At 48.5% G+C, this 11495-nt stretch overlaps 1 protein-coding gene across 8 annotated transcripts in view; it reads left to right on the top strand.

Annotated features, from left to right (window-relative positions):
* Positions 1-4118: 4118 nt before the first annotated feature.
* Positions 4119-11495, top strand: part of FAT1 (FAT atypical cadherin 1) — a 145095-nt gene continuing 137718 nt past the window's right edge. For 2 of the 8 annotated variants that reach the window (XM_066632972.1, XM_066632971.1), the window contains exon 1: positions 4119-4459. In XM_066632972.1, coding sequence (XP_066489069.1) covers positions 4359-4459 — 101 coding nt within the window. In that variant the 5' untranslated portion in view covers positions 4119-4358. Of the gene's footprint in view, positions 4460-7343; positions 7391-9496; positions 9577-11495 lie in introns of those variants that run through there. The other 6 variants (XR_010794700.1, XM_066632970.1, XM_066632966.1 and 3 more) reach the window with 4 other exon arrangements.

Here is an 11495-nt window from a genome sequence, read left to right as displayed (position 1 = left end):
GTTTATTGCAACTGTTCCTTTTCCAAACTATATCCAAAACCACTAACAGAATATAAATATTAATATGTGGATATACACACTTCTATATTACCTCTACCATATTTCCAAATGTTTGCTTAATTTTCTTTAAGAAGTCTTTAATTGCCTTCTGAATACATAAGAACATAAGAACAGCCCCACTGGATCAGACCATAGGCCCATCTAGTCCAGCTTCCTGCATCTCACAGCGGTCCACCAAATGCCCCAGGGAGCACACCAGATAACAAGAGACCTCATCCTGGTGCCCTCCCTTGCATCTGGCATTCTGACATAACCCATTTCTAAAATCAGGAGGTTGCGCATACACATCATGGCTTGTACCCTGTAATGGATTTTTCCTCCAGAAACTTGTCCAATCCCCTTTTAAAGGCGTCCAGGCCAGTTGCCATCACCACATCCTGTGGCAAGGAGTTCCACAGACCAACCACACGCTGGGTAAAGAAATATTTTCTTTTGTCTGTTCTAACTCTCCCAACACTCAATTATAGTGGATGTCCCCTGGTTCTGGTGTTATGTGAGAGTGTAAAGAGCATCTCCCTATCCACTCTGTCCATCCCCTGCATAATTTTGTATGTCTCAATCATGTCCCCCCTCAGGCGTCTCTTTTCTAGGCTGAAGAGGCCCAAACGCCGTAGCCTTTCCTCATAAGGAAGGTGCCCCAGCCCCGTAATCATCTTAGTCGCTCTCTTTTGCACCTTTTCCATTTCCACTATGTCTTTTTTGAGATGCGGCGACCAGAACTGGACACAGAAATACCAGAAAGCTAGTACTCAAGAGACCATGCAAGCCCTAATCTCATCCTCTCATTTTACTTCACAAATTGAGGAAACTTCAGTAGGGTCTCACCTGCTAATAAAATAGATCAGGTGTGCAGTGCACTGCCCCAGGACAGCAAGCAGAAGGGGGGCTTGACAACCAAGGTTCCAGTCTGTCTTGCCTGGGACCCCATGGGGTGGCCACAGTATTGAGGTAGTGCCATACTGGTGGTGAGGGGTGGCCTAGCCTCAGTGCCCAGGGGAAGGGGCTAGCAAGCCACCCTAGCTCGCCTCCTCCCCTGTTGGCAGGATTCACTTTGATGGGAAACTGATCCGTGCCCCATTCTGGCCACAGCTTGGATGGGCCCTTCCACTCTCCCTCTAGACCAGCCATTTTTCAACCACTGTGCCATGGCACACTGGTGTGCTGCCAATGGTCCTTAAGTGTGCCGCGGGAGTTTGGTGGAGGGTAATTTATCAATAGGACATTGGGGATATGAGCCGCCCACCAACAGCAAGGTGTGCCTTGTCAATTGTCCAAAAACTGATGGTGTGCCCTGACAATTTTAGTACCTTGTCCGTGTGCCAAAAAACAAAAAAGGTTGAAAATCACTGCAAGTCTAGACTGCATAGTCTACCCCTTCAAACCTAACCATGTGTTACATAACTAGGGAAAATATTTCCCAGATATAATTAATGTGGTATATTCTTTCTCCGACTTTAAATCGGACATTACACTACACAACTCACATGACAACCCAAAAGAAGCACTTTTAGAGTGTGTAGGAGTAAGAATGCTATAAAGAGCATCTCCCATGAATCACCAATCTGGGCATTATTCCTGAAGAGAAGGAGGTAAACCCAGAATCATGACTCATATAGTCCTGTAGCAGGCAGCTTCCACTGGGGGTGGTTAATTCTGCTGTGTCTGCATTACAGACAGACATCAGGAGTCATTAACACCATGCTGAGCCACTTCTTTCAGAGGTTGACTGGAAGGAGGTCAGGCCAGAATGGCAAATCGTGCAGAGATATAGCATGAAGCTTCCTTGGAGCAGGAACACTTTGGATTCACAGGAAATATCAAGCCCTTCAACTTTGCACTACTGTGCTTTGGAATAAAATCTGGGAATTACTGATCTTGAGAGTTCAGATGTATTTATTTGCTTTTCACACTTGTAGCCCTCCTTTCCTCTCAGGGGAAACACTCCTGCTGTTGATCTCAGGGTGACCCTCAGGTTAGCCCCGTTATATCCTGACAACAACCCTGTGAAGTAGGTTTGGCTGAGAGAGAGTGACTGGCCAAAGTTCACCCAGTAGATTTTTTGACTGAGTGGCAATTCCAACTGGGCTTTCCCCAGCAGGAGTCCAACAGCCTAACCACTACCCCAAGACTTCCCAGAGAAGGACATGGCTCCAGCTGGATCCTGAAGATGATTTTCATACTGTTTCCCCAAGTCAACTGTCTAAACAAGCACTGGACATTCATTATCCATGGCACCACAGGAATCCCAAGAATGACACATCACAGTCAATTTTTGAGAGAGGCAAAGAGAGAGTCTGAAGCTGTGTGGCTTTGGCTGGCTCCTGGCAAAGTTTTGTAACCTAAACCTATCATCTGAACTCATGTTGGTCCAGTTGCATAATTCTGTGCATCCTGTTGTATGTTTATAGGGAAAGGCAAGCGGAGTAGGCAAAAATGATCACCCCGCCCCCCTCCCACTCTGCCCATTTCCTTCCTCTTTTCTTTCTTTTTTCATTGAAACTGGATACCTGCAATACCCAAATGAAGAAAATGATTCACATTCATGGTTCAAACTCAGGTTGTTCTGTTTCGGTTTTCTTTGCTCCTGCAACACGCCTAGCTGTTGCAAGGGATTACTGTTCTTCCCCCCCCTCCAGTGTAAGTGCTGACAAATAAAATGCATCCTTATGAGCTCTGGGTCTGCAAAAAATCATCAGCATCCATGCACAGAGAAATTCAGCATTTTCACCTCTAGAAAGGGGAAAGACAGTGGGCCCAATCCTCTCCAACTTTCCAGCACCGGTGCAGCTGCAATGCAGCCCCTAGGTGAGGGACCAAATGTTCCCTTACCTTGTGGCGGCCTCCCTAATTACCCTCCCACCGCAGGATGCAACGCACACCCCACTGGCATGGCTACACAAGGCCTGGAAAGTTGGTTAGGATTTGGCCCAGTGTCTCTGTGTGTGGATGTGACCATGACAGACACACAGCCGAACTTTGGAAAAGTCACGTTTAATATTATTATTAATTATATTAATATATATTATATTAATATATATGTTTTTAGTATGGTTTTATTTGTAAGCTGCATTGAGTACCCTTTGTTGGGATAGAAAGGTGGGATAATAATAATAATAATAATAATAATAATAATAATAATAATAATAATAATAATAATAATAATAATAATAATAGTTTTTAAATATCTTTGTGTATGTATATACACATCAACAAGTGGGAAACCCTGGCCTCTGAGCGGCCTGCTTGGAGGCAGGCTGTGCAGCATGGCCTTTCCCAGTTTGAAGAGACACTTGGCCAACAGTCTGCGGCAAAGAGGCAAAGAAGGAATAGCCAGGGAGACAGACCAGGGACAGACTGCACTTGCTCCCAGTGTGGAAGGGATTGTCACTCCCAAATCAGCCTTTTCAGCCACACTAGACACTGTTCTAGAACCACCTTTCAGAGCGCGATACCAGAGTCTTTCGAGACTGAAGGTTGCCAAGTGAAAGTGAATATATAACATATGTATATAAAATAAATATATAAAACATATACTTATATGTATATATAACATATATAAATAAATATATAAAACATATAAATAAATATATAAAACATATATTTTTATACTATATATATAGTATGGTTTTATTTGTAAGCCTCCTTGAGTGCCCTTTGTTGGGATCGAAAGGCGGGATATAAATTCTATAAATAAATAAATAAATACTAGGACTTGATAGGTGGCTATATACAAAATCCAGTCAAAAACAACATGACTGTGTGCAAACTACTGATGATGATGTAGGAACCCTGAGGATCTGCCCAGAACCCGTGGTTTTCTCCAGGGGTGGGACTTGCCCGGGCACCTGTCCGCAGCCGGAGAGGCTCATCTCTCACCTGCCTGCAGTCACTCAAGCGGCGCGCAGCCGACTTCAGGCAACTCCGCGGGCGGGCGGGGAGAGGGAGCTCCGCCCTCGCCGTGGAGACCGACTGAAGCCAGGCGAGCAGCCCCAGCCCCGGCGGCTGCCTGGAGAATCCCTGCCCGTCCAGCGGTGGGAAAAGGGAGTGGGCGGCGCTCCAGCCTGCGAGTTTCAAGCGGGAGGGAGGCAGGCAGGAGCCCTCGCCTCGCTCTGCCCGGCGCTGCGAGTCAACTCTCGGCACACTCTTTGCCTGGACATGTCCTGAGAACTTGGATCTTCTCCCTCCTCCTCCTCAGCGAAGCTCCAGTGGAAGCGGCAGCGGATGGCTTCACTCCGGGTCGGGCTCTGGAGAGGCGCGCCCGATGGAATAGGCTGGGCAAAGTTGGCTTCCGATTTCATATGCATCTCTTTGGGACCCGAGTGTGCTGGCGGGGACTGAGACCCCAGGGGGCCTGGCTGGAGGGGAAGGGAGCCGGCGTCGCACCCGGCTGGCCTGGTGGGTGAGTCTCCTTTCATTTCTCCCCTTCCCCCTCCCCCAAATCTGATTTTATTTCTGCACATTCCGATTTATTTGCGCGTTGCCTCTGGGGCTGCCATCCTTTCCACGCTTTCCTGGGAGTCAGCCCCATTGACTATAATGCATAGGATTGGGCTCTAAGGCTGCCATCCTATCCATACTTTCCTGGGAGTCAGCCCCATTGACTAGAATGGGACTTACTTTTGAGTATACGTGCATAGGATTGGGCTCTAAGGCTGCCATCCTATCCACACTTTCCTGGGAGTCGGCCCCATTGACTATAATGGGACTTCTGAGTAGACATGCATAGGCTTGGGCTCCGAGTCACCTCGCCGTTTGCAGGAACCAGGAATAGTCAGTATGTGGCCACTTGAATGCACTGCCGCGCTTCCCCTCCACTTTAGTTCATCGCAAGAGATTGCACATTGATTTGTCCCTTGAAATTGCATGATTGCCACTATTATTTATTATTATTATATAATAAAATAATACATATTATTAATAAAACAACCCAGCACCTCTTTCTAAGGGGGGAGAGAGAGCTATCTTGATCTGCAGTCTCCAGAACTGCGATTCTGGAGCCTTGCGTTGCAAAGATGTGCTACCGGGTGTTGCATTCATGGCAGAGTGCAACATGTTTGAGATGTGGGGGCCTCTGGGCTGGAGAACCGGGCACTATCCGCGAGGATTTATTGTGGCGCAGCGCCCTCTAGCTGCCGAATCGAGCCCAGCCGAATCCCGTTCTCCTTCATCGCCACTGGCCGGCCCCACTCACAAGCCAGTGAAATCCGGCATTGTCCGGAGACACGCGGGAGAGGAGCACGAGGACTCCTGCCTCATTGTCCTCTCAGTTGCTGGGCTTTGGGGGGAGGGGTCCGGTTTCTTAGACGGTCCCAAACTCTTCAGGTGAGCTGAGCTCCGAGGCAAACAGTTGATTCTCATTCATTACACATACCAAGCAATGGGGTGGGGGTGGGGGTGGGGGTGGGGAAAGAGATGTGCTTTCTACAGTGAGCAGTTTATGCTCCCTGGATCGCTGTGTTAAGATGCAACAAGAATGTTTCGTCTTTACCACTTATTGCAAGGGGGGAAAGCAAAGGAGAGCCCAGTGTGAAGTTAATCTGGGCAGACCATTCTGCTCCAGCTCTTTTTTTGCGGTGGCAAAAAAGAACTCCAGCTTCCTTCCAAGAGATTAAGTCTATGCATGTCTACTCAGAAGTAAGTCCCATTATAGTCAGTGGGACTTACTCCCAGGAAAGTGTGGCTAGAGCTCAATACTATGCCTGTCTACTCAGCGCCATTGACTACAATGGGACTTACTTCTTTATTCCAAAAAAGTGTGCCTAAGGCCGCAGTCCTTTCCACGCTTTACTTAGGAGTAAACCCCACCGACTATAATGGAACTTCTGAGTAGAAGTGCATAGGATTGGGCTCTAAGGCTGAAATCCTATACGTGCTTTCCTGGGAGTAAGCCCCACCGATTATGATGGGACTTACTTCTGAGTAGACAGGCATAGGATTGCTTTGCGAGTTACTGGGGAGGCAGTGGGGGTGGAAATCGGAACTGTACCAGCCCAACGAGCGCCTGATCGTTATTAAACGATGCACGAGGGTGGATTTCTTCAAGGTCTTTTGAGCCGGCAGCGTTGACTTTCATGCGACTGATTCATAAAGGACAACACGGGTTCCGGCGGGGTTTGTTCCAAGTTGGCCATCGCGGACCTTTCCCCCGGGGCTGGGTCCTGACTGAGCCCGACTCTCTCTACTCGGATGTAAGCCCAGGGTCACTCTGTGCAAGCCCCACGCGCAAGCCTAGGCAGGTTTACTCGGAAGTAAGTCCTGTTGCGTTCAATGGCACCTACTCCCGAGTGAGCACGTATAGGATTGCAGATCGGAGTATCCCTGAGGGGAAGCGGACCACAGGGGCAGACACAAACCCCCCGCCCCGCACGTTTCAACCCCAGTAGGCTGTGAATCGGGTGAGATTCAGTAGAGAGTAGAAACCGTCACCTAGTTGGACTGGAATCTGATCATTTGGCCAACAAAACTCGCAAGTTAACCTGGCTTTCTCATTACTCTAGAGTAGACCCACAGGCAGCGCCGCTTTTACTAACAGAGTAGGTGGCTGGAGAATCCCTGTCAGCCCCTGTTTGTGTATAGACTGTGCAAGTTTGCTTGGAAGTAAGTCCGGTGTTGTTCAATGGGGCTTACTTTTGGGTAAATGTCCTGCGCTTGTAGGGCTGGCAGCTTCTCCGCCTTCTAAGTAAACACACTGGGATTAAATAATTTACAGCCCAATCCTATCCACACTTTCCTGGCAGTAAGCCCCATTGAATCTAATAGGACTGACAGTTATTAATTACTATGGCCAGCGCGTGCAGGTTACTGATGATCCCCCAAAAGAAAGTGGGGGGAGGGAGAATCCATTCATTAGGGCTGCTTATTTTACAACCCAATCCTATGTGTGCCTACTCAGAAGTAAGCCCCACTGAGTTCAATGAGGCTTACTCCCAGGAAAGCATGCATAGGATTGCAGTTTTACAGCCCAATCCTTTCCACACTTTCCTGGGAGTAAACCCCATTGACTCTAATGGGACTTACTTCTGAGTAGACATGCATAAGATTCGGCTCTTACTCCGTTGTGTTTGTCAGTGGTAAAACACCCCTTTCCCCCAGTTTGGAGAGACCCTGAGAATGTTAACACTTCCATTGCCAGGGCTGGCACACTTTCAAAATACTGCAACCCTGAAATGGAATCTGATACTCTCTCCATTTCTCTGAGTTTCCCTCTCCGCCCCCAGGAAAAAAAAAGTCTCTCTCTGTTCCTATTGGAAAATCCCATCTGGTGTTCAGTCTCTCAGAAATAAGGCAGTCATGCGTTTGGGTCTCTGCGTGGAACTCACTACTCCTAAGAGTAAGTAGCTAAGCTTTGAAAACTTCCTGAAAACGCCCCCCTTTCTCCAATGGGATCTGGAGTTAAAAGGGACTGATGTAGATGAATCGAATGTCTTTCTCCATTGAGTTTCCCTTTAGAAAGGGACTGTGGCCTGTAGTCTATAATCTGTAACTCAGTTGATGCTGCAACCCTGTGAGAGCTTCCGGTAAGCCAACAAGGCCGATCTACCATAGGGTGAGAAGCACCCTAGGTCCATTGTAGCCTAAATCAATCTTATCCATACCTACCTGCGAGCAAGCCCTATTGACTATAATGGGACTTCTGAATAGGCACGCATAGGCTTGGGCTGATAGCAGGATGAACTGCCATCAGCAGTGCCCAGAAGGGAACAGGGAGCCCTACAGCAATCCATCGGGCCTACTCGCGAGTAAGCAGCCATAACGTCTATTTTTTAAGCACTGCCATCGATTTAAATCGGCGGTCGGCTTCAATCCAAGTACTGATCCAAGCCTGCCATGTGGACACATAGTTCAATCCTAGGCATGTCTACTCAGAAGTAAGTCCCATTGGGGCCTCGAGATTGTGCTGGACGAACTTTAATGGGGGAGGGCAGGATGATTCTAGATCCTCTCTGAGAGATGTACAGATGTCCCCATTACTACCCGGAGTAATTTTACTCCCCTCTTTGAAGTTAGAAAGAACCCCTTTGAATTCAAATACATCCTTGCATTCAAAGCTGCCTCTTTAGTTGGTTTGGGTTCCGCCTTTAATTTCTGGCTGGATGACGGTGACACCGGAGAGGTAGGGCTTCGCGTGCAGCCTACCTTGCAAAGTTGGCGTTAACCCAGCGACTATTTGTTGCGCTTTCCGATCGTGTGTCTCGCTGGGAGGTTTGGGCGAGGGAGTGTTAAAGCCTCGGAGGAGGCAAAGATTCGGTTCGCGGAGGCTTCCTTTTAAGGGCTTGTAGCATAATCAGCGAATTATAAAGCAATTATAGACTGGGAAATGGGATGAGATGTCTTCAAAGGCAGATCGCAGCTACTCTCTGCGGAAACCCGAGGGGTGGGAACACACTTTGAGAACCAAGTTTTAAAAAAAGCAATAAAGGATTCCTTGTTTTCTCTTTCTTGGTTGATTGCAACACCAACCTCAAGAATTAAAGTCAACTATTTTGATAGGGGTTTTCTAGAGCACAACGCACAGACACCCAATCCTGAGCACTTTTATCTGGGAGTAAAGACCATTGAACATAGTGAGACTACTTCTGAGTAAACATGCAGGAGTGCGCTGTGACTGCGCTGGCTGTCCGATCTCAGGCTCCGAGTCATGCTTTCCTGGGAGTAAGAGGTCCCATCGAGAGCACAATGGAACTTACTTCTGAATAGACATGCATAGAATCGTGCCCTTAGTTCACCCGGTTTAACTGCTGAGTAAGCGTCTGAGGCTGCCATCTTATCCACGCTTTCCTGGGAGTAAGCTTCATTGACTAGAATGGGACTTACTTCTGAGTAGACTCAGTTGGGCTCTCACAGCCCAAGCCTATGCATGACTACTCAGAAGTAAGCTCCATTACATTCAGTGAAACTTACTCCCAAGTAAGTGTGAATACGATTGCAGCCTCAGTGCACAGTGGGGGAAATGTCAGGTTTTTTTTTTTTAATGGGTAGTAAATGCCACTTGAACTCACTGGAACTTTACCTCGGAGTAGACACGCTCAGAATCGGATGGTTAATGTGGATGTAAGTCTAGTAGCAACGAAGTAAGACTGCCATTCTATCCCCAGTTACCTGGGAGTCAGCTCCATTGACTATAATGGGTCCTACTTCTGAGCAGCCAGGCACAGGCTTGGGCTGCAAGTGGGGTGTAGATAGGGCTTGCAGTGTGGCTGGGACCTTCTTCCCCCCTCCCACTTCCCTGGCAAGGACGCGAGGGGCGCGCTGCCTCGGATCACTCCGTGGCCAGATGGTTGCCAGCCGAAAGAGCGGTGGAAGGAGGTTCTCATGCCGGAGAAATGAGTTCCGGAGGCGGTTTGCGGCGGCAGCAGGAGCAGCCTCTGCTTTGGCGGAGGAATCCGGGGAGAAGAGCCAAGCGGGGCTGCGCAGAGAAGGCGCGGGGGCCGGACACCATGCGGGCTGTGGGGCGCGGGGCTCTTTCCCCTGCTCGGAAACCTCCTTGCGGGAGGCGCTGAGAGCGAGCCGGAGAAGGTGAGGCCCGTGCGGGGTGTCGCAGCGGCGGGCAGGCAAGGAAACTTCGTGGCAAGAAAGTTGTGCAGGGCGCAGGACCGGCTGCTGCTCGGGGGGGAGGGGAATACCGCAGGCGCCCGCTTGGAGCAAACTTTCCAGGGTGGGCAGTTCCCGTCCCTTGCCCGGAGGGGGGAGGGGGTTTCTTGCCTTCTGGTTGTAGCACAAGTTCTTCCTGCTTCCCTCGCTTTCTTGCCAAAGCGGGAGAACGTGAGGGGAATAGCAAAGGGGGCACACCGGAGGGGGGGGGGCTGTGGCTGCGCCGGGGTATTGTCCTGCCTGCTGCCACGAGAGCTGCACAAAGCCAGGCCATATTGGGAAAGAGAACCGGCTTCGAGAGAGGTGGGCTGTCTGCGAACTCTTGGAGAGGCTCCAGCTCCTTCAGGCAGAGGTCTTTTGGGGGGAACCCCTCAGGCAGGCATGCTAGCCCCTTAGGGGGTCTTTTGGGGGGACCCCTTAGGCTGGGGTGCTAGCTCCTTCAAGCTGAGGTCTTTTGGGGGGACCCCTCAGGCAGGGGTGCTAGCTCCAGGGTGGGCTCTTTTGGGGGCATCCCTCAGACAGGGGTGCTAGCTCCTTCAGGCAGAGGTTTTATGGGGGTCCCTTCAGGCAGGGGTCTTTTGGGGGCAACCCTTTAACTGTGAATTGATGTGCTGTGTTTTTCCTGGGCAGCTGTGCTCTTGCTATAAAGTACTTCTCAGAAAGTGGCCCCCCTGTACAGCTGCTCCATTAACAAAAATTATCTGAAGGATCTTTTCAAATTTTTGTCTCTGTTTTGTCTCTGATGATTACCATCATCATCAAGCGCACAGTATGTATAGTAATAATGTATAGTATATACATACTATACTTAATATATATACTTATATATATACTTAATGTATAGTATAACTACATTCTTCAACCTTGGGGTCAGGACCCCAGTGGAGTTGCAAAGCCTCAGTTGTGGGGTCGCACAACTTATGCAAATGAAAAACATTGAAGACCACTGGACTAGAGCACCACCAGGTAAAGGGGGATGCATCCCATGTACCCCTTCTGGTACCAGGGAATGGTGTTCCAGTCCTACTCAGCAATTGTGCTAAATAGCTTTCACTAGTGCCAGGCTTTCTGTTCTGTCTAATAAGAATATTTGGTTACAGTGGACTGTGCTGGGAGGGCATAACGGGCACAGAGTGCAGGTGGTGATGGGTAGGGAGTGAGCAGATAGGGTCCTGGGGGGTGGGGTGGGTGGGATTGATGGTGGGTCCCCAGTCTCATTCTTTGTTTCTTTGTTTTTTTGGGGTTATGGCAGGAAGAAGGTTGAAGACCACTGATGGATAGTAAATATCATACTAGAAATCACCCTCCCATCTTTTCTGAAACACATTGGAAGCAAATTGATAATGATTGCTGTTACTTGGCAATTATTTCTTGCCTTAAGAGTTGAGCAAGAGGGGAAAGTTTCTCTGAACAAGCTTTTTTTTTTCTTTTTCCTTTGTCACTCTGCTAAGGTTGCATTGAGAAAGAGCATGAGAAGTAAATATAATGGCCTGAAGGGAGGGTGCACATATCCTGTGGGTGTGCATGAATGATCTGTGTTTTGACAAAGTGTAAACTTAATAACCACAAGCCAGCAGCTACATTAATTTGAATTAAAGGCATATCTTGAGGTCTAGTCCTACTTATGCACTTTGAATTTTTGTTGCTTCCAGAAGGGAAGGCCATGCTTAAAACTCCCACCATTAAGAAACTTATTGAAACAGTCCAAAGGTTCATCTGATTTGATGTCAGCAGTGACCAGTCAGATTCTGTTGCACTTCCAATGGGACTTCAGAGTGCTTCTTTTTAGCAGAATTATGCCCTTGATCCTTGTTTTATTTTCTTTTTTGTTGTCAGTTTCTGCA

The sequence above is a fragment of the Tiliqua scincoides genome, chromosome 6 (assembly GCF_035046505.1).
Source record: "Tiliqua scincoides isolate rTilSci1 chromosome 6, rTilSci1.hap2, whole genome shotgun sequence".
Lineage (NCBI taxonomy): Eukaryota > Metazoa > Chordata > Lepidosauria > Squamata > Scincidae > Tiliqua > Tiliqua scincoides.
This window is presented reverse-complemented; position numbering and strand designations above follow the sequence as displayed.